The 22,952-nt window shown below is 42.6% G+C and overlaps 1 protein-coding gene across 2 annotated transcripts in view; it reads right to left on the bottom strand.

The window, feature by feature from the left end:
- LOC102446049 (uncharacterized) overlaps positions 1–22,952 on the bottom strand; it is a 45,202-nt gene that overhangs the window by 9,319 nt on the left and 12,931 nt on the right. The window contains exons 5-10 of one of the 2 annotated variants that reach the window (XM_075924250.2): positions 20,942–21,061; positions 19,727–19,809; positions 16,162–16,287; positions 14,894–14,939; positions 9,519–9,652; positions 4,489–4,617 (exon numbers count right to left, since the gene is read on the bottom strand). In XM_075924250.2, coding sequence (XP_075780365.2) covers positions 4,489–4,617; positions 9,519–9,652; positions 14,894–14,939; positions 16,162–16,287; positions 19,727–19,809; positions 20,942–21,061 — 638 coding nt within the window. The remainder of the gene's footprint in view (positions 1–4,488; positions 4,618–9,518; positions 9,653–14,893; positions 14,940–16,161; positions 16,288–19,726; positions 19,810–20,941; positions 21,062–22,952) is intronic. The other variant, XM_075924251.2, reaches the window with a different exon arrangement.

The following is a 22,952-nucleotide window of genomic DNA, read 5'->3' as shown; positions in this document are numbered from 1 at the left end:
CAGGCTGGGTTCGTGACAAGAAAACTGATTGTCATAAAATATGGTCTGGGGAAATTCTCTTGTTGTCCCTAACTTGTGATCAATCTTCTGCCTCGAACCATGAGAACTGTGAAACCTTATTTATCTTATACGTTGTATCTGAGCAGGTTATTAGACACTCAGATTTCTAATCTGTTTGAATCTTGCTAAGATATTTGCCCCAATGTTCAGCAACAGCAAATTCCTTATGTTTACATCAATGTCTTTCTTTCACATGCATCTTCCAGATTCAGTGAATGATGTCTTGTGTTATGAAGACAGGAAAGAGGAATGCAAGACTAATTTTCTCTATTTATAATAAAAACAGCTTTGTTTTATATTGCAGTGTTTGTCTCATAATAAACTGTACCACATGCTCTACTCTATAAGGTTAAATGAAGAACGAAAACAGTAGGAAGGATAAATTAAGATGCAGAAAAGGAAGGAAAAGTTGGTTTACAGGTTTAAAATGAGGTAAGTCAGTGAGGCAGAAAAATGTGACCTGAGCTGCAGAGAAGAAGACTCTTGCACCAGAAGTAATCAGGTTATATGCAGAGATAGAAAGGAAGCAACACAACTGCTGGAGGAAGGACAGAGAGTAAAGCAGGTACAGAGAAGTCTTTCAAAAACAAGGAGAAAAAAATAAAACTGGATTAAATGGGAAGCCAGTGGAGTTGTTTCTGGATAATGTGATTGTATTTCCACCTAAAAGTAGGAAGATGGCCCAAGAGTACTGAGTCTCAATAGGAAAGGGGTGAGAAATTGAATTCATGGATGGAGATTTCACCAGAGCTGGAGTTGTATCAGGCAATGCAGATGGTTATAGGCATCTTGACAGTTATAAATAATACATTACTTGATATAACTTCTTTTCATCTGAACCATTGATGCGAGCCTCCTTTTAATCTCAGACTTTTAAATCTCCCTTTATAGGGATGCCAATACCCCAAATCCGTGCTTCTAATCTTCAATGGTTCACCTCTTGGGCTATCAAGAAACAGCTTGGCTTAGATGCATGAAACTGGAATTTGAAGGAGTTTGTGGAATTTGCTCAGTGTTAATGTCTACTGTATAATTAGAAGAATTATTGAAATGTGGTGCTATAGGCTTTTCCAATCAGAAGAGTACAAACTACACTTGCCCACTTGAAAGGGCAGAGTAACTGTAAAAATTTATGTATTGAAGCATCCTTCATCTTGCGGGAAGTTAATAGAAGAGTGGTAAAAAAGCTTTACAAAGCACTGAAGGCCCCAAGAAGAAAGCATGGCATCCTATGCTAGCTTTGTTTCTGAACTTGTTCAATCATTGACCTATGAGATCTACAAAGTCTTGGCTTTTTGTAGGCTTTTTGGCCAGGAAGGAGGACTTAAGGAAGTTTCTAGAAGGAAAAAATGGTGGGACTTAGGAAAGGTTTGAGAGATCTAAGGCTCCCTATGTGTTAGAACTGTATACAGGGTTTACAGTAAGGCTACTCAACATGTGGCCCGTGGGCTGCATGCAGCCTGCAGCCTGTTTGTGGCCTGCAGTGCAATTTGGGTTTATGCAGGGCTCAGCACACGGCCTGTAGGTGGGATCCTTTGAATATGGCTTCCACTAGGAATACACACCACAATGGCGAGTCAATATAATGGTCTTCTGTTGATATGTGTTTTAGTAGTTAAATTCCTGGACTGTCATTGCTCATTAAAAATGCTGTCATGTGGGTAGAAAATTGGGTAAATATAGCATTTTATTAATATCAACAGAACTGACTTAAATGGGGCCTGTGTACTGTTGCAATCTTGCCTTAATCTTTGTATTCATGCCCATCAGTGTGATAGAAGCTATTTACATATATTTGCATATGTATTTGCAAGTATATGCAATTATGCTTAAATTGTGGCCCTCGGCATGTGCTCTGAGTATCGTTGTGGCCCCTCGGGCTTCCGAAGTTGAATAACCTTCATTTACAGTTTGGTTCAATGGCTCTTAGCACCTGCACTATGCAAATTGTTTCCAGCTCCCTTGCAAGAATCTTGGTTTTTTTTGACTGGGGCTTGTGTACTTTTTTGGACAAGCAGAAAGGCAGTGGATGAATGGAGGGCTATCCAAACACAGGAATAAATATTTAGCCACAGACATCCCGTGTGAAAAGGAAGGATTCTCTTGTGCTTAATACACTGGATTAGGATTTTGAAGATGAGGATTCAGTTCTCACTCTGCCTCATACCTTCTGGTTGAATTTGGCAAATCACATAAAGCTCATCTATACTGCCACTTTACTCTGCAGTAATATTCTCACTCGGGTGTCTAAAAAACAGCCCTCTCTCCAAGCACAGCATGTTACAGTGCTGTAAAGCACCAGTGTAAACAGGCTCCCAGTGCTGTTAGCTTCTCCCCTTGTGGAAGTGGTTTACCTCCCTGTTGCAATAAAATGCTGCCTCAGCAGTGCTTTACATTTGGCTGTGTAGACAAAACCTTAATTCCTCTGTGCCTGAAACCTCCCTGCTATATATATATATATATATATATATCCCTAGACCAGTAATACCCAGATTGAGGCTGGTGAGCCACAAAAGTGGCTCTTTAATGTGTCAGCTGTGGCTCTTTGCAGCATGTGATATTAAAAAACTGTGGAATTTAATTATTAACCAATCAAGATGCTTTCACTATGTTGTTAGCCAATTAAAGTTGATAAACTAATACTTGCTCGGTCATTTTGCTGTGAGAATAAGATTGGAGATATGGCTTTAAACATCTAAATCAGCAATGAACAGCTAGAGAGGTTAGATGGATTCAAATGTGTTGGAAGCACAACAAGCCAAGATGGTGGTACGTGCTCTGAGGAAATAAGAATAAGGATTGGCAAAGCAAAACCAGCCTTCGGTAAACTTAAGAGCATTTGGAAATCTATTACCATATCCTTACATACAAAACTAAGCATCTAGTCAGCCATCGTTGTGGCCATAGCAACCTACAGCAGTAAAACCTGGCAATTTAAGAAAATAGATGCTCAGAAGTTACATGAAGCACTTTCATCATAAGTGCTCGAGGAGAATATTATGAGGAAGCTAAGAGAAAAACAAAGGTTGAGGACAGGAAATTGGCTAAAGTGAAGTCTCTAATACAAATAATTTGTAAGAAAAGACATCAATGACTAGGGCATGTGTTATGAATGGATCATAACCAACTACGATTATGGCTCTCAGTTGGAGCCAGAAAATCCAACAAGAAAGAGGAGTAGACCTAGGATGAGTTGGAACCATACAATGATCTATGACATAGAAAAAATTTACTTTGAAATGGGAGGATTTGGGTCACATGGCAGCTGATTAAGCAAGCATGGAGAATGTGGGTAGCCCAATGTGCGTGTGTATATCTGATTAGGGATGTTAGTGTGTAGCCATTTACACAATTAACCAATAAGCCTCGGCTCATTGGTTGAGCTGCAGAGCCACCTGCCGCCCTGTGCTGCTGCCTCTGTATCAAAGGCAGCAGTGGGGACAGGCAGGAGCTGGTGCTTGCAGGGAGCCAGCTTAAAAGCCAACTCCCCCCAAGCACTGGCTCCAGTGAATTCCCTCTACTATGGCTTTTCTGGATAATGCTGATCACTAATTTGGCTCCTGAACTAAGTCTGAGTATCACTGCACTAAATGAAAAATGTAGCTACTTGAACTGTGAGGCTCTGTCACTGGAGGCTCTGTCACTGGTCTGTATGACAAGTTAAACATTGCTGTTCTTTCACAGCATTTAATACTTTGTAACAAAGAGAACAGAAATAAGAGACAACTTTTAGTATGGCGCATTGGATCCGGCCCACTTGTACACTCTGGGGCTTGGTCTACACTTCACAGAAGGTGAAGTAAGATATGCAACTCCAGCCATGTTAATTATGTAGCTGGAGTTGCCATATCTTGCATTGCATTTCCATGCCATCGACATAGTAGGAGGTTGACAGGTATATCTTTTTTTGTTGTTGTTGCTCCTTTCTCTCAGAGCTGGAAGGGACCATAAAAGGTCATCAAATCCAGTTCCCTGCCTTCACAGGAGGACCAAGTACCATCCCTGACAGATTTGCCCCAGATCCCTCAATGGCTCCCCCCACCATTGAACTCACAGCCCAGTCTTTAGCAGGCCAGTGCTCAAACCACTAAGCTGTCCCTCCCCCATTGGCTTCCCTTACTCCTCATGAGGAGCAGGAGTACCGCACTGACAGGAGTGTCCAGTGAGTTTGATCTAGAGCTCTAGGCTACACCCGCTACATTGAACCTTGGAAGATTGACTGGGGCAGTATTGATCTTCCGCGTAGTTTAGACATGGTCTGGGAGTTTTGCCATTGACTTCAGTGGGAACAGGAGCAGGCCTAGAGTGGTGTCCGTTTATTTTCATATAATTTTAAAAACCTTTTTTTGGTGTGAGAAACTCTTACTTGATATAGCTAGAAGTGCAGCCTTCCAGGGTATAATTCTGAGAAGAAAAACTGGTACTCACCTGTACATTTTTGAAAAGGCTCAGATTTTTGATTATACAGGCTGTGAGACCAACAATCGCTGGGTCTTTCTGGCAAGTTAACAGCAGCACCCCCAGGTTCTGCAACACCTCTTCCTGCATTAGAGTGTCCTGCAAAGAGCAACAAGCCATTCAGTCGCTTTTGATAATGACTGTGATAAAGCATGTGATGTGATGTCATTGATAGGACTACCCAGTTCTGAAAGCAGAGCATGACTAAACTGTTTTAAGCTAATTGCAGCACAGCTGCAGTTTCATACCCTAGTTCTCAAATTGCAACCCACTCCTGTTACACCAAACATGCTGGAGGGATGAGGTGATTGGTCCAATGATGCTGGCTGAGAATCCCCATTTTCAGCTGACAAATCCTATCAAATACTTCTTAAATATTACTGTGGCAGCTAATCAATGGCTGTAGTAACCAAAGGGAAAATTTGACTGTGGATGAGAAGGGCATTGCTCTAGGTAATGGTAAATAGAAGAGGTAGTTCATTAAGCAACCTTTGCTTACAGATATGGTCAATTTGATTTGTTTTAAAACAGACTATTTGTGATCATGTGCTCTTGAATATCATATTCCTGAAATTCCTTTTTAAAAGACCTTTTCAAAAATGTACATTAGTTTCCTCTCCTCTCCTTTTGATATTTTAAGGCCTTTCAGCAAGCTTACCTCTTGCTGAACTTCCAGGTTTCTCTAATACCAATGGGATTGAACCCTGACACCACATTTGGAATTTCTGGCCACCACGTCCCCCTGGTATTAATGTGAACTATTTTTCAGTAAGGTGAACTGTGACTTGGTGGAGAAACTCTCACAATGACATCTGTGACCTCTGGATCAGACCCAGAGTTGCAAGCAATACCTAAAATCATATTGTAGCTAAGAGGTTAGCAAAGAAGACGTGTCTCTGTTCTTTCAGCCTGTTTGTTTTGGGCTTTTGACAGTGCTTTGTGTAAAATCAACAATGTGTGTCTTTTATGAGGCAACTTAACAAGTATGTACTAAATCTTTAACCCTGTATGCATTCCAAGGTGAAAGATGTTACGCTGGAGTTTTGGAAATGTCAGGCTCATTGAAGCAGTGTTAAAGTTAGAGGTCTTTAAGTTTAAATTATATCTTTCTTGATGTGCAGTTTGTTACATAAGGGCTATTTTCACTTGACAGTGGCTGACGTTTTCCGATTCTTCCATTCCAAACATAGTCACGAGTTGAAATGCTGAAGCAAACCATGGAAGAAAATAAAACCAAAGGTACAGTACAGTGGTTAAACTCAAGGAACAAAATATATCTTAATAAGCTCAGATGTTTACATGTTAGATTTCAATCAGGGTGTGGTATATACACATATATGCTTGTGAATTTATCTGATGATGTGTTTCCCTTCCTTCATAGATATAACTCTCCTAAAGTTAGCTACCCAGAATGTGTTCAGTTACCTGTAAAGACCATTTTGGAATTGGATACTATATCTCTGACCCCTTTTTTTTAACCTGTGTAACTCAAATTGACTTCAGCAGAGCAACTCCCAACTTGAATCAGCAGTAGCGGTAGTAGTAGAGTGCAGACTAAAAGGGTGTGTCTAGACTACAGGGTTTTTTTGAAAAAAGTAACCTTTTTTCGAAAAAACTTCCCCTGCATCAAGACTGCCGCCGCGTTCTTTCAAAATTAACTCGAAAGAACGTGGCAGTTTTTTGAACTCGGTAAGCCTCATTTTATGAGGAATAACTCCTTTTTTCAAAAGTGCTCTTTTGAAAAAAGGCATTCTTGAATGCAAACAGTGCTTTTTTAAAAGAGAGCATTCAGACTGCCTGGGTGCTCTCTTTTGAAAAAGTGGTTTGCTTTTTTGAAAGAAGTGGTTGCAGTCTAGATGCTCTCTTTCAAAAGAGGCTTGTAGTTTAGACATAGCCAAAATGAATTCTTCCCATACACATGATGGCTTCACTACCAATCTCCCTGATCTATGTAGAACATATATTTGATCACTATCCCATCTGATGGGAAATAAATTTCAAAATGCAAATGCTTCTCACCAGAGTGCTACATTTTCATGGGGCCTGGCAGTATTTTGCAATTATATGTGTGAGACCCACATTCCAAGTTCATTATTGCAATCCCCCGTTCAGTGAAGGAGAGCCTCAGAGGCAACATTCTCAGTGGAAGATGAGTGAACAGATTCAGATGAGTATTGGCCAAGCTTCTTCCCCAGATGTAGTAGTTTGAACTGAAAAAAGATCCTAATCTACAATGGCCAGGGAAAGCCTTCTAGCAGCAAATGTTGTTTATCATTTTAATGCCTTGCCTTTGTAAAGCACTCTGAGAGCCTCAATGAAGAGTGCTAGCAAGGATAAATATTTTTCCCATTTTACAAATGGTGAAACTGAGATGAAGAGATGCAAAGTTATTTTGTATCCTACAGCAGGTCAGTTGCAGAACTGGGACTAGAAACCACATGTTCTAAGTCCTTATCCCTTGCTTTAACAACCAGGGCTTCACCTTGGACTGAAAAGGCTGTTTATTATTATTAAACCTATTAGAGCTTTGGGGTTGGATAGCCCTTGACAGAACTGAACAAAATTCTCTTTGCAGTACGGAAACTAATACAGTATTCTGTTAGAAGCCGGTGAATCACAGCGTGGCTTTCTGTTAAGGAATGACGCTCCACTGAACATTCCATCTGATCAAATCCACGGTAACCAAAGGGCAGATGAATTTTACCCTATTGTATATTGGGTAGTATTTGTAATGACTCAAGCATTACTTCATTTACTTGTAAATGTTAGCTTTGTTCCGCAGTTTGTTTTCCTACAGCAGTTCCCAGGGAACAGTCCTTCTCTAATTCATTCAGAATTCAGGTCAGGCTACAGAAGGAAACCTTGAAAAGAGCTGAAAAATAGGCTGGATGGGTGGGAGTGCGAGAAAAGGAACAATGGATCAGACCCTGGTCTAGATACTATAAGTTTAATCTCACAATGAAGCAACATTCAACAGTCAGTGACAATGATGTTTGCTTACTAAAATAAATTTCAAAATGCAAATGCTTCTCACCAGATGACATTTCATTTCCAAGTGTCCCATCACAGACCCATGTATTACCCTTCCCCTCTTGGGTGTGGTTTGATAGTTTTGTTGTTGATGTAACCACTGTGAACCTTTGGTTATGTTGGCTGTTCCAGCTGTGCATAGCCAGCATGTGTCTTTCATGTGACTGGGGGTTTGGCTGAAATCCTTGATATACACGTACTTCAGAAGCCATGAAGGAGTTGGTTGTATATATATATAGGGAGTGGGAGTGGGGGAAGTGCAGGTTGAACTGCAAGAAGCTCTTTCTTGTAAAATTAACAGCTTTATTACTGAGGTAAAATTCTGACATGATTCCTCATATTGAGTAACACTTCAGTAACCCCAGTGATTTCACTTATTTAAAGTGTAAACCGGGGTGGGGAAACTTTTTTGGGTCGGGGGCCACTGACCCACAGAAAAATCAGTCGGGGGGGGGCCACGCACAACTGAGAAACAAACAAAAAAATTAAACCCTCACTGACGTGGCCCCCAACTGAGAAGAAAGACACTCCCCACATTCCCCTTGCACACCAGAGCCTAGTGGGGCCCCAAGCCAGTAGATTTTCTGTGCTCCAGATCTGCCAAGACTGGGGAGGAGCCCTGAGCTAGAGGCCGGATCCGGTTCCCCACCCCGGTGTAAACTTTGGGGAGGGGGCTGACTTTTAATTCTGTATTTACAGCACCTCACTCAATGGGGCCCAGATCCATGACTGGAACCCCCTAGTGTTAAGGCAATTCAAATAAATAATATGCACAATTCTTTTGAAAGGCATTATATCTCCAGGCACTTCTGCTTGGGCACTGCACCCTTTCTCCTTTCCCAGAACACCACTGAATTGTAGGAGGCATAATTTTGCCCATACTATGCTGTATGTGCAAGATTAATTGATGTACAAACCACCAGGTCTGCAGTTCCCTGTGGGAGTTTTGAGCCAGCATGAATTTATTTCAGTAATTAGTCACTAAAAGCCCCTAAAAGAAGCCGTGGGTGGTCAGATTATCTTGTCACTACTATATAAAGCTACATCATATGATAGGCTTCCACTTTTGTCGACGTCCTTAAATGCAAACTGTTTTAATAGGTTGTTAGTTTAAAAATCCTATTTTAAATTTTCCTTACTCAAATTACTAGTGAATCCTTAGCTATTGTAATGGAAATTATTGTAGAGATGGTCGGTTTTCATTGTCTTATACTTTGTTTATTTTTGTATTTCTTACTGCATTTTGTTTGTTTTTATAGTCTCTGTCTAATCGATTTTGTTTTCAGGTTCTCAGGCATTAGCAATAACGTTTCACTGCGGTGCTGTTTGCCTTGAACAAAAATAGCCAAATCCTAACTAATGGTTTGCCCACAAAAGGACAATTAAAGCATCTTCACCCTGGTGTGGATGCTCTCAAACAGAAGTAAAGTGGCTTTAGTTTACTTTAGTTTAGTGCTTCTTCAAAGGAGATTAATTCATTTGAACTTCCACTGGCCAGATGCTGACAGGCCCTGACAATATTACTATGCCAAGCCCTGTAGCTAAAAGTAGCTTCCTTCCCCGGACTGTCTCAGCGCACTGTTTCTGTGTCCTGCTATTCATCCTAGCCCTGCCGTGCTTCCAGAGTAGTAGTCAGCAGAGTATGGCGGCGGAGATGGGAAAGCCCCATCAAATGGGACCCCCTGCCCTGAGCCCCTTCTCACCCCCCCAGTCTTCACTCTCGCACCCCCACTTCCCCAAGCCTTCTGCCCCTGCCCTCCCATACCCCCTGAGGCTGTGCCCTGACTCCTGCACCACCCACACTGCCAGCCTCCTGTCCTGAGGGACCTGGGCAAGTCTTTTAGTTCACTATATGCAACATTAACATTTGTGCCGTAACATTACTTAGTTACAGGGAATTAAAAGTTTTATCCCAGGCAGTGACGAAAACTATTCTCCCGGCCCTGCTATTCAGCAACTATCGCCCCTACCTGGTTAGCTGGGTGCTGAGATAATATCCAGAGGAGTGCAACAGAAGCTTGTTGAACATCTGAATTGTTAGATGCAAGAAGAGTGAGCAGCTTGGGCAGGATGTCCATAGCAATGATCTCCGCCTGAATGTTTACTGTTTGGAAGAATGACAGTGGCTCAGAGTGAGGTAAAATGTTGTTAAAAGGTGTGTGGCACAGTTCTGGTGCTATCTTCATGTATGTTAAACCATTCTGTCGTAAGTTAGTCTATCTACCTATGTCTCTCCCTCCTTGGCCAGACAAGGCCAAATTGCATTTTACCAAGTTATAGAAATCAAGCTTCATCTGTTCTGTCACCCTCAAGCAACACTGTGCCCAAAGGAGCAGTGTGGATCCAGGTTTGAATATAGCTTTGAAAGCACTTAGGTCTTGTCTGCCTTGTTGAAATGAATTTTCCGGACTGAGTTAAAATTCATGAGCTAAGGTGTGTATGTGTGTGTGCAGATCGAGATCGAGCCTGTCTCAACCATTTTTCCATTGTCTTAGTACCCCCTGCCACTGCTGGCCTGGTACAAAAGGATGGAGTGAGATGATTCTGGCCTTTGATTCATTGGAAGAACACTACATATCTTCTGATTCCCATTTTGTAATTTTAAAGCAATTTTGAAGACATTGGAAAAGGACAGGCCTGGTTCCTGTCCCAAAGTAAAAGTACCCAAAATTGTATTTCTTTTCCTCCCAAGCCAAGAAACTGCTCCAATTTGCTCTTCAGTCTTATATAGTGGAAGAACATCTCTTCCCAAGAGAGAGAATTTAGGTTGGAGATGTGGTCACGTGGCTTTTAGACAAATTGACACAGAAGGGAAAGGGCTTGTTTGTCATACCACAGACAAACACACAGTTTGGCAGCTCTGGAGGAACAAACTTGAAGGCAGGCAGGGAGCTGCGAGGGCAATATGGGTGGATCAACTGAGTTCTTCAAATTAGTTTCCTATCAACTGAACTAAATTGCATATCACTAAATAGTAAGTACTAGTGAAGTACTCATTTTAGATGTAGAATACACGGGCGATGCATAAGAAATGGCTCATGAGAATTGCCCTAAAAAATTTGTAAACCCAAATTAAAATGACACCTGTTTCATGATTTAGAACACTAATGTATCAAAATCAAGATTATCAAAGAGAACACCTTGAGCCCACGTCAGAGATGTAGAGCATGATGAATCATGCAGGAACAATAATCACACTAGGGATGTTTAAGTGATGGATGGGTATAGGTGGCATCTCAAAAAGGAGGTGGCAGGATGGAACCAGTTGTGATCTACTAGACACATGTACAATTGGTCTTATATCTCTGCACTATCACAGACCAGTGCTTATTTTTAGACAGCTAGTTACAATGATTGTTGCAGAGAAAGTTGTAATTATAATGTATGCTTATACAGGCCTTCATCCTGAATTCTCCAAATCACTTTATAAACTATGTACAGTGTAAATGTCATCATAGAAATACATCTGCTTTCCTGATTTAGATCCCCAGTTATTTCTTTAGTGTGAAAGACTAATGGAAATTATTGCTGTGCATCCTTCACTGGCCAACACTCTTGTGGCCTTCTGCCACACAGAAAGCAACATGCAAATGTTACAGGGTTTGGAAATAAAACTCCCATTAATCCTGGTAGGGAAAATTCTGTTCTGTTTAGGTTCTTATACGTCTGCCACTGTACCTGTTTTGTGCTCATACTTTTTGGGCAGTGTGTGTGTCCTTCAAACAGCCAGCAGATGGAGTCTGAGCCTCTACTGAAGTCATAGAAGACAGTGACACTTTTGGACTAGTACAAGCAGAGCAAAAAATTCCCATCATGAGATCTTAGTAGATTCACTCTGTATGTGAGACGCCCACCTAGACATTCTAGACACAGGTTTGCTCTAGAGCACTTTGCTGCACAGCAGGGTGTCAGGATCCTTTTCACATTCTTTCAGACTATGTGTGTCTTTTAAAAACGTCATACGTGTATAAAAGGTTTAAATGGCAAATGTGTAAGGTTACATTATGCTTCATGAAAGGCAAAGCCGTGCTCAGGAAGAGGAAGCAGTGGCAATCTACCCAAGTAGCAATCTCAAGAGACATTCTAAGAACATAGGAATGGCCATGCTGGGTCAGGCCAAAGGTCCATCTAGCCCAGTGTCCTGTCATTTGACAATGACCACTGCCAGGTGCCCCAGAGGGAATGAACAGAGCAAGCAATCATCAAGTGATCTATCCTGTCACCCATTTCCAGCTTCTGACAGAGGCTAGGGATGCCATACCTGCCTAGCTTGGCTACTGATAGACCTATCCTCCATTAATTCATCTAGTTCTTTTTTGAACCCTGTTATAACCTTAGCCTTTTAAACTTGCTGCCTATTAATTTCATTTGGTGACTCCTACTTCTATTATGGAAAGGAGTAAATAATGCTTCCTTATTTACTTTCTCCATACCAGTCATGATTTTAAGAGATTCTGTCATTACCCCTATAAGTAATCTTTTTTTTCCAGGCTGAAAAGTCCCAGTCTTATTAATCATTCCTCATAAGGAATCTTTTCTGTACCTTTTCTGAGCACTTTCCATTCCAGTATAAATTTTTGAGATTGAGTGATCACATCTGCATGCAGTAATTCAGATGGGGGCATACCATGGAATTATATAGCATGGGGGAATATGATATTTTTGTCTTATTATATATAACAACTGATGTCTTCTTATCTGTTCCTGTCCTAATAATTCCTAACCTTCTGTTGGCTTTTTTGGCTGTTGGTGTACATTGTAGTGGATATTTTCAGAGAACTATCCACAATGACTCCAGCATCTCCTTCTTGAGTAATAACAACTAATTTAGCTCCCATCACTTTGTATGTATAGTTGGGATTATATCTTTCAATGTGCATTACTTTGAATTTATCAAATGGCACTGAATTTCATGAGCCATTTTGTTGCCCAATCACCTTGCTTTGTAACATCCCTTTGTAACTCTTCAGAGTCTGCTTTAGACTTAACTATCTTGAATATAGGCAGTCCCCGGGTTACGTACAAGATAGGGAATGTAGGTTTGTTCTTAAGTTGAATTTGTATGTAAGTCGGAACTGGCGTCCAGATTCAGCCGCTGTTGAAACTGACCAGCGGCTGACTACAGGAAGCCCAAGGTAGAGCTGCTCTGCCCCAGGCTTCCTGGAATCAGCCGCTGATCAGTTTCAACCGCGGCTGAATCTGGATGCCTGGGACAGAACAGCTGGGGCGCTGCCGGGTAGGTCCCCGTAGGTCCCCGCAGCGCCACACCTCAGCGCTACGAGAACCAACCCGGCAGCACCCCAGCTGCTCTACCCCAGGTGTTCCCAAGCAGGGGCAGATGACCGTTTTGTGGGGCCCCGGGCAGCATAATTCCGCGGGGCTCCCCTTTGCCACGGCGCATGCGCAGTGACACCATGCGCCTGTACAGCGGCGCCACGGCGCATGCGTGGGGCTTTCTGAAGCGTGGGGCCCGGGGCGGCCACCCCGTTCTCCCTGCCGTATATCCGCCCCTGTTCCCAAGTCAGCCGCTGCTGAAACTGACCAGCGGCTGACTACAGGAAGCCCGAGGCAGAGCTTCTCTGCCTCGGGCTTCCTGTAGTCAGCCGCTGGTCAGTTTCAGCAGCGGCTGACTTGGGGACGCCTTGGGAAGAGCAGCCGGGGTGCTGCCGGGTTGGTCCAGTAGCACCGAAGAGCGGCGCTGAGGGACCAACCCGGCAGCGCCCCAGCTGCTCTACCCCAGGCGTCAGCAAGAAAAGCCTGGTCTGCTGGGGGGAGGGGGGGTGCACTAGCTGTGGTTCCCCTCCCCCCCAGCAGATCAGGGAGACACGGAGCGGCTTTTCTCGCCGTGGAGGACGCGGGCGGCAGGACCGGCGGCGTGTCTCGGCGGTCCCGCCGCCCGCATACTCCGTGGCTTTGCTCCGCGTCTCTCTGGTCTGCTGGGGGGGTCCCCCAGTAGACCAGGGAGACACGGAGCAGCTTTTCTCACTGCGGGCGGCGGGACCGCGCTGTGTCTGGGTGGTCCCGCCGCCCGCGTTCTCCGCGGCGAGAAAAGCCCCGTTCGTATGTAGGGATCTGACACAAGTTGGATCCACGTAACTCGGGGACTGCCTGTAGTTTTGTATCAACTGCAAATTTGCCAGCTCACTATTTATCCCTTTTTTCAGATCATTTATGAATGTGTTGAACGGTACAGGTTCTAGTACAGATGCCTGGGAGATACCACTATTTGCTTCTCTGTATTCTGAAAACTGACTATTTATTCCTCCCCTTTCTTTCCTATCTTTTACTTGGTTACTGATCCATTAGAGGACTTTCCCTCTTATCCCATGACAACTTACTGCGCTTAAGAGCCTTTGGTGCGGGACCTTGTCAAAGGTCTTTTGAAAATCTAAGTTTGCTATATCCACTGGAAGCCCCTTGTCCACAAGCTTCTTGACCACCTCGGAGAATTCAAGAAGATTGGTGAGGTATGATTTCCCTTTACAGAAACCATGTTGGCTCTTCCCCCAACACCCTTTGTCAGAGGGTGGAAATGGATGGCAGGAGAGAGATGGCTTGATCATTACCTGTTCGATTCACTCCCTCTGGGGCACCTGGCATTGGCCACTGTCGGCAGACAGGATACTGGGCTGGATGGACCTTTGATCTGAACCCGTATGGCTGTTCTTATGTTCTAAGTGTCTAACAATTCTGCTCTTTACTATAGTTTCAACCAGTTCACCAAGTCACAGGGGACTGAAGTCACAGGGTGTGATTGCAGCTCAGACAACTTTAAGCTAGTACAGGTATCAGAGAAGTGGTGCCACTGCCATAGCAAGATGCTCTTCTGCAATGGCTAGCAATGGTAATTACTCGGGATTCCAGGTAGACTTGGTACAGCCTGGGCCAAAGCATGCACTGCCATGCCTCCACTGCTCTCAGACCCACGTATGTCTACTTCAATCTACGCTTGCCCTTATTCGGGCTCTATGCTTTGTGGATGCTAGGGGAGCATAACTAGCAGTAGGTCTTGCTACACTTTAAAAAGCTGAAGGTGTTAATCAGTTGCTAGTATTCGGTGATCTCACACTCTATCCACACCCTTCCCAGACAATTCCTCTCTGGCCCTGTGACCACTGAAGACAGGGATAGCTAGCGCAACCCCCAACCACAGAAAATATAGGTTTCTCCTAGACAGGTGTGTTGGAGGTGAAAGGGCTCCCCTTGCCCTGTACTGAACCCTGGTGGGAGCAGCCATAATTGGGTTCCTAAAAGCAAGAAATTCCCCAACCAACTTTCCTCTCCATGAGGAAGGGGAGGGGAGAAGGGGAAAAAGAAATAAGTATTTCCCAAACACATTACTCACCATTTGTGGCCAAGTTCCTCAGACAAACACATGCCTGGCATGAAACCTGGTTGTGCCCAATAAAAAAAAAAAAGTGAACTCTCCAGTAACTGATTCTGTTGGCTAAAATGAACCAATAAACACTATCTACAAAATGTTTATTCTGGGGTTTCATTTCCAGAAATGGTTGCAGAAGGCCAGTACATACTGATGTGAATTAACACCAGCTTAATTCTCAGCCACACAAACCTGTTAATCAATTCTCATTATTGTCAAACACATTAGCGATATCCATTGGATTTTAGCACTGTGCCCAGAATCTAACAGTGCATTCTCAGTGCTGATTTACCTCAGGAATGTCAAATGAACTGACCAGACAGGGAAGCTGGAACAATTTGTATAGCGCGAGTACTGAGAAACATTGACCCAAACAATAAACCCTTTTTATGATGGAAACTACATAAAGTCAGGGGTGCAGCAGCATCCCATACCCTTAATCCCAACACATATATGTACAGATATGAATGCACCACATTTATTTGCTTTGCTTCCCCCCCCCCCCCCCCCCCATTTAGTCCTTTAAAAGAAATAAATATTCTTCTGGTCTAAGAAAGTAAGAGATGTTTCCAAGTAATAATCAGCAACATCTAACACTAGTATCTGGATTGGGATAAATGTCAAAGATGAGATTGGATAAAAAGCAAGGCTGACTCAGAGCTGTTATCTTTTGTCCCTTTTAGGCCTTCTGCTAACCTTCAGTACCCTACGGATGTATTTTATACATCCTGAGAATTGCCAATCAAGAACCTCTGGGCACCCAGCATAGCCGGGGCTTAGATTCATCTGAGCAGTCTAGCTCACAGCCAGGAAGGTGTGCTTGCTACAGTCTGTGACAGCCTATAACTCTTACAATGAGCAAAACCAAATCTCTGCAGGTGATCACCCCTGAAGTTTGGGAACACTTGACTCCAGATCTGAACTCTGCAGCTCAGGTCATCTTTGTTTCTATGGCAATTTCGATGTTCAAAGCAAAAGTGCAATCAATAGTTATAACTTTGCCAGAAATGTATGAAAATTCTCACATCTAGGAAGGTGCCTCAGTTGCGTGCTATGGGATCTAAAGTACCATTTGAGACTCCTCTGTATTTGCCTGGGGCTCCTTTATTACAGTGTAAAGCAATGCATCCTAACTTCTTCATACTGAGTATAGCATACATAATTATAGAAACATCAGGAAAATGATCAGCAAATCTTTGGCACACTTCCCTCCCCCACCTTTTTCACTTTACCTTGTCCACAGATGAAGAGAGGAGAGAAATGAGTGTCCGCAGAAGTAATCTGTCACCAACTCGCAACATGGCTTCATGATGCTGAGAGTTGGCTGCCACATTACTTAGAGCCGTACAACTGTAATACTGAGGAGAGCAGAGAAGGGGGTGGAGAGAAGATGTCACTGACAGTGTTTGTTCAATACAGTGAAAATCAACAGGAGAAAGGCTTAGATTTTTATTTGACAAAAGTGTGTACTTTTCAACTGTAAGATGCTTTGCAAACATTGACTAGATCCCAAAACAAGGTAGGTAGGTGTTAACCCTAACATTTTGCTGACTGAGGGGGGTGGAATGGAGAGAAACGGAGACAGAGATTATTATGACAGGTCCAAAGCCATAGGGAAATTGGTGGCAGTGCTGAGATGATAATGCAAAAACTTCTAATTTCACATGTAGGACATACATCTCTTTGTTTTTAAGAAACAAAGTGTATAGAAAATCAGAAAGTGAGTGTGTTGTTTTGGGGGGCATATGTGGTGGAGTGCATTCATGAGACAAAAATTCCTCTGTCCAGTTTAGTACAGCTCACTCTAAGTGGGGCACTTCTTTTCTGGCTACACCTCAGGACTGGTGTCTGAGTCCAGTTAATAGCCCTACATAAGACCATAAAAATAAAAAAAAACCAATCCCACCCCTTACTGCAATTAGGGAAGAAATATTTTGTCAGAACCCACAAATATGGTCTCATATAATGGCCCCTTATCTACTAGCAAATTCACACATTCTGGGTGTCATTTCTGCAAAAAGGGTAGTTCAAGCAAGATAAGGATGACTTCTTCGTGCTCTTGCTGTGAAAAGATGCACACAGGCACGAGGGTGACCAAAAGAGAGTGGTATGTGCACACTGACAGCCTGGCATAGACACAGAGCTATGAAATATATTTACATTGCTCCCCTCAGACAGTGTTTTATGACCAGAGCTGCTCAAGCTTTAGGCAGAATTCAAAGGAGAGCCAAGAGTACAAGGAAGCAAAGGTTCCGTAGCCATTGGACAAATAAAACTCTCTGACCTGTTATATCAGTACATGTCTAAGGAAATATCTACACGGCAGCTGAGAGGGTGCTTCCCAAGCCAGATTGACATGCACACAAAAGTTCTGCTTGAGCGAAATGTGCTAAAATTAGGCCATGTCTCCGGTAACATGGACCCAAGTTACATAAAACATACCTAAAGTCGACATATTTAGGTTTGCTTACTATTGTGAAGACACCGTGATAAATTGACAGCTGATGCTCTCCCGTCAACTCTGCTTACTCTTCTAGTTCTGGTGGCATACTAGAGTCAATGGGAGAGCATTTAGCACTCAATTTATCTCTGCCCATCAATCCAGCCTGTAGTAAAGATGCACCCTTAGCAAAGTGATCACAGCAGCTAGTTTGTTTCCTGCTAGACATCATGGCACATATTTATATAGCATCCACCATACAAGGACCTCAACAGTCCTTGAAAACAGAGCTAGGAAAAGAGACAAAACCTCCTAAATCCCAGTTCTGTGCTTTAAAATTTGACATGATGCTTCCCTGCAGAAATATTCATGCGACTAAAGAAATTAGCAATTACTTACGAGGAATTTGAGTTTGAGTTACTAGCAGTAGCTATGCTAAGTAGACGGAAGAGAGAAGAAGCATGTCTCAGAGCTTTGTTGCAACATATAAAAACTTGCCTCACTCCCATCCATATGAGACTGTATTTGTCAGGCAGCTGGAAAATTCCAGGACTCATGCATGCTACATTGAACAGAACTGTTCATGGCGTGAGGGTATACCAGCCTGCACTCCTTCCTGCAGATACTAACTTGCTTTATTAGCTTTGAATGATTGTGCTGACATGTCATGAGAGATCAATAGGATCACACCTATGGGAAAAGCATTTGCCCACTGTCAAAGGCATTAATGCTATGACTGAGAGCACTCCTCATGCACTAACTGACTAGACAGCTAAAGTCACATTCAGCAAAGCAAAAAAAAAAAAAACAAAAAAAAAAAAAATTCAACCAGAATGATGTGATAAACGCATTTTGGGACAGTAGAACATATCACAAACTGTCCCTGAAGGAATGGCAAAAATATTTTGACTGTCACTAATGTCAATAGACCTGATTAAATTCTGGTGCGATTTGTAAAGCCACTATAGAATTACAAATGGGATATATGTGGTCCAAACTGTATAATATAAAAAGGGAGGGCGTGGAGAGATTTTCCCCCAGCAAATATTAATCCATGTTGGCGGGCTTTGTGGAATGGAGCAACTTGTACGGTGGTGTTTTTTTCCCTCTTTTGACTACTTTGTTAGTTGTTTCTGCTTGATTAGGAAAAAGATATCGTACCATAATTTTTAGGTCTTAAAAGGCTTTCAGACCATTGCTACTTCTCCTATCATCAGGAGTTAAGGAAAATATTTTTTTCTCTGTTCTCCTTGTAACACTCATTTAATTACTTGAAAACTATTAGTTACTTAAAAGCTGTTACATACAACAAACTAAAAGATTTTTTTTTTTTAAATGACATTCCAAAATATTGGAAAACTTTTAAAGGGAAAATAAAAATGTGGAGGTAAAATAAAAAGAGCCAGGCTTAACTGGTCTGATGTATGTTTGCCCTCAAAGGAATAGTTGAAATCTTATATATAAAAGAACAACTGACAGGAAGCTGGTGTTCTGATATCATTGGTTATCTTGCTGACCTGTACTATTCAGCATTTTATTATGACACCATTACTTATTGGTTCACTGAAGTAAAAACAAAACAAAGTCAACAGCCCCTTGTGTTCCTGCTGTCTTCCATACCAGCCTATTGTCTCTTGTGTTATACTTAGACCTCATCTCCACTTACTAGAAGATAAGGGAAGTCGATGGGATAGTTTCTCCTGCCAACGTCTCTCAATGGAGGCACTGTGGAAATTTGAACTAAGGTATGTAGACTCCAGCTACACTATTCACGTAGCTGGAGTTGCATAGTTCTACTTTGTCTCCTAGTGTAGACTTGGCCTGAGATAATAAACTCTTGATTTTTTCCACAGTGCCTAGCATAATGAGGACCTGGTCCAGGACTGGAGTTCTTAAGTGCTGTTGTAATATAACAACTATATCAACAACAAAATAATATAATGAATAGTCCCCATTAACTTTTTCTGACACAAAAGGATAATAGGGAAGCATAAAATCTATTATTCTGCTTAGAGAAAAGAAAGGTACCTTTACACCAGCTTTGTATGTGTGTGTGTGTATTTTCATAACAGCTTTCTCCTATTGCAGCTGAAGCTGTTTTGCATGCCCAAAGCAGCGTTTCTACAACTATTCAGCATTTTGCTATGACACCATTACTTATTGGTTCACTGAAGTAAAAACAAAACACAGTCAGCAGCCCCTTGTGTTCCTTATTTCTCCTTCCTTTCCTCTATTCCCAAAAACCTGGAGAAGCCCCCAGTTCTTACACTGTATTTTTTAATTCCAACAGCTATTCTTGCTCCAGGATTAGGTAATATGCTTTATTATATACAAATTCTGGCTTGTTTTAACTCTACCTGTACTTCTGAGTCAGGACACTCTAGCAGCAGGATGAGAATTGGGAGGGCTCCTTCCTTGCACAGGATTTTCTGGATCCTCTCTGCAAGGTGAGAAAGAGGGCACATTTTAGTACGTGAAAGGGTGCACAAGTATCCAGTGGGTAGATCACCCCTTCCTCAGCATTCAACCAAATGGCTGCAACATCGTGAAGGCTTTCTGAGTAAAAAGGACTGTTGGGCAGTGTTGAGTGATCTAGGATCATCCAGATGTATCCCAAAATGCAGTTAACACTCCAGATAAGACAAAGTCTACATGGGAGCTAAAGGATCGCTTGTTTACAACAGCAAGACAAAATCATTTTATCCATAATGACCAGAAAGCCGCTCGTACAGGTTTTCCTTGTTATTTTTTAAGTTGGAGATTAAATTACTAGAAGTGCTGAGAAGAGATCAGACACACTGGTATAAGCCATTTCTTACTATTTCATATAAAACATCTTTTTAAACAATACATTGCAAATGTGTAAGTGTAAGAGTTCTCACTCTTTACCCACAACTTAGCTAATGGGGGCAGGCATGTCAGCCATGGCCATAGCATCTTTGATGCTTGGGATTGACCTGTATGACATTATTTTTCCATTGATTTTGTTTCAGAATTAATGAACAATAACATTGTCTTCTATCACAGAAGGACACATCATGTTCCTGCTGAAGTTCTTGCAAACAATCCAATGAAACAGGAGCAGGCCCATAATGCTGATCCTAATGTATAATGTGCAACACCAGATTTTGGATATAGGATATACATTAAAACCTTTATACCGTAGTTCACAGTTATCTTCCATTTTAAGAGATTACCTTAGAGTGCCCCTCAAGGTTATGAGTACAGTTCTCTTTCCTAGAATAATCACTGCTTTTAAGCAAGTGATTTTTGTCAATTTCCTGAGTAATCTCTTAACAGACTGCACTCTAATTCAACTGGGTTGATAATCAAGCCCTTGCTGTTGCAAATTATTAACAGGTGGGTCTGTATATTAGCTATCAAAGTCCAAGCTTTTTGCATTTAAAGAATAAGCCAAAGTTGTCATTATCATGAATGCCATCTACCAAGAAAATAACATGTTTTCAGGATTCCAAAGTTATCCCAGCCTATCCTGCATAAAATGTGGCTGTTTCTAGTTGCAAGGTACTTGCTTTTGGCAATATGTAGATAAATCATTAACCTGAAAGTACCTGATCGTGTGAGGTTAAGAATAGCTCCAACTGCATTTTGCTGGATTCTAGGATCATAGGAGTTGGCAAGTGCCAGCAAGGGTACAACTCCCGCTGAGCTGATGGCTTCCTGGTTGGACTCTGGGGAAAACATGCCACAAGAAAGAATAAAAAGAATGTCCTTTCAATACATCTTCCCATTAATCTAATAAACCCTGAAAATGAAGTCTAATATTCCAGTTTGGGGGATTTTTATCTGAATTTTTACTATTTGTTAAAGTCCCTTGGTAGCCTCTGAGTGAATCCAAAGAGCTCAAAATGAGAGATACTAACTGCAGACATTTTAAATAGTTAATCATAGATGAAATTTAGTGATTCAGAATAGCTGGAACACAAACCTCTCCTAGGCTATTGAAGGTGAAAGGTAACACTATATGGGTATGTCTACACTACCACCCTAGTTCGAAGGAGGGTGGTTAATGTAATCATACTAACTTGGAAATGAAGCCCGGGATTTGAATTTCCCTGGGCTTCATTTGCATGTTTCCGGGTACCGCCATTTTAAATCTCCGCTAGTGCGGACTCCGTTCCCGCGGCTACACGCGGCACGAACTAGATAGTTCGGATTAGGCTTCCTATTCGAACTAGGGTGGTAGTGTAGACATACCCTATGTCACTTAAAATTGAGACATTTCTACCTTCCATCTTATAAACCTGATGTGTTAAAAGCCGATTCCCCATGAACACCGGCTCTGCGAAGCTGCCTCTCTCCCCCCATCCACAGGGGGTGGGGCAGCAGAGTCTACCACGGAACGGCCTCTGTCCACAGCAGTCCCAGGCTCGCTGCAGACAGAAGCTGCTCTGTGGGGTGCTGGCGCAGCCTCTGTTTGTTGGGAGCTCAGGCCCCTGTGGACAAAGGCTGCTGCTACTCTGCACTGCTGCTTCTGATACAGAGGCAACCATGCAGGATGTCGGGATTCCCCAGAAGTGGGGCTGGGAGTGCACTGGCTACCAGCCCCGCCCTCAGAGACCATCGAAAAATCATGTAACTAAGTTTTGATGTAGTTCCATGATTATTCAATTAATTGATGTCTAACATCCCTAGTAAGCATCATCCTTAATGGGTGATGCTTACCGGTTCTGGTTAACCAGTGGAGACTAGGGCAGCTTTCCACCCACTGTGGGCAGGGGGCTGCTTGAGCCCCATGGGGCCTGCTGCTGACAGGGGCTGCTCTGGTGGCTGAATGAATAGATGGCTGAATGGTCAATGTTCCTGGCCAGTGCTGGGACTTTCGATCACTCAGGCAGTCTTAGTAGTCATTTAGACAGAAGACTAGCATGAGGAGATTAATCTAGAAGTCTCCTACTGGGCTGAGAATGGTTAGTTCAGTCGTTCCCAAACTTTTTGGCATCACGCCTCCCTTTTTGATTTTTGGAAAACCCTCATGCCCCCCCCCCCCCCCAAATAACAGCAAAACTTGAGCAAAAAAAGGAACGGACCAGGGCAGCAAAACTTGATGGGGGGGGGGGGGGAGTCTGGGTTGCCTCGTGCCTCCCCTGGAATTTTTTCATGCCCCCCAGTTTGGGAACCCATGGGTTAGTTTGTTATCTCTTATAATGGAAAGACAGAGAGAGACCATAGCAAATATCTGTGACATAATTAGCCCCATTACCAAGAATACCCTGTGTTTTTTCCATAGGGTCATTCACTGACTCACAAATGCCTCCACTGAGCTGATGCTCTGTAGTCTTGGATGAATACTGTAACTGTGAGCTTACAAGATGCTTTTTTATATAACTCGTTCTCTTCACTCTTCTCCTCTCCCTGCTCCAGTGCTGGTATCACCCATGCATTGTGGCTGATCTGTAGCAATGTGGCTAATCAGTGGGATAAATGGAGAAATGCACCCCACTGAGGATTAATTTTTTATTCTAATTTCCATAAATGCTGCAGCTGAATAGACTGCTATTATTCTGGACCACCTGCTTACCGGAGTAATTTCAGTCACTGTATTGCTCTCATTGCTCAGGC

Source organism: Pelodiscus sinensis, chromosome 3 (assembly GCF_052426305.1).
Source record: "Pelodiscus sinensis isolate ZL-2025 chromosome 3, ASM5242630v1, whole genome shotgun sequence".
NCBI classification, from domain to species: Eukaryota; Metazoa; Chordata; order Testudines; family Trionychidae; genus Pelodiscus; species Pelodiscus sinensis.
Note: the sequence above shows the minus strand (reverse complement) of the source record. Positions and strands in the feature narration are given on the sequence as shown.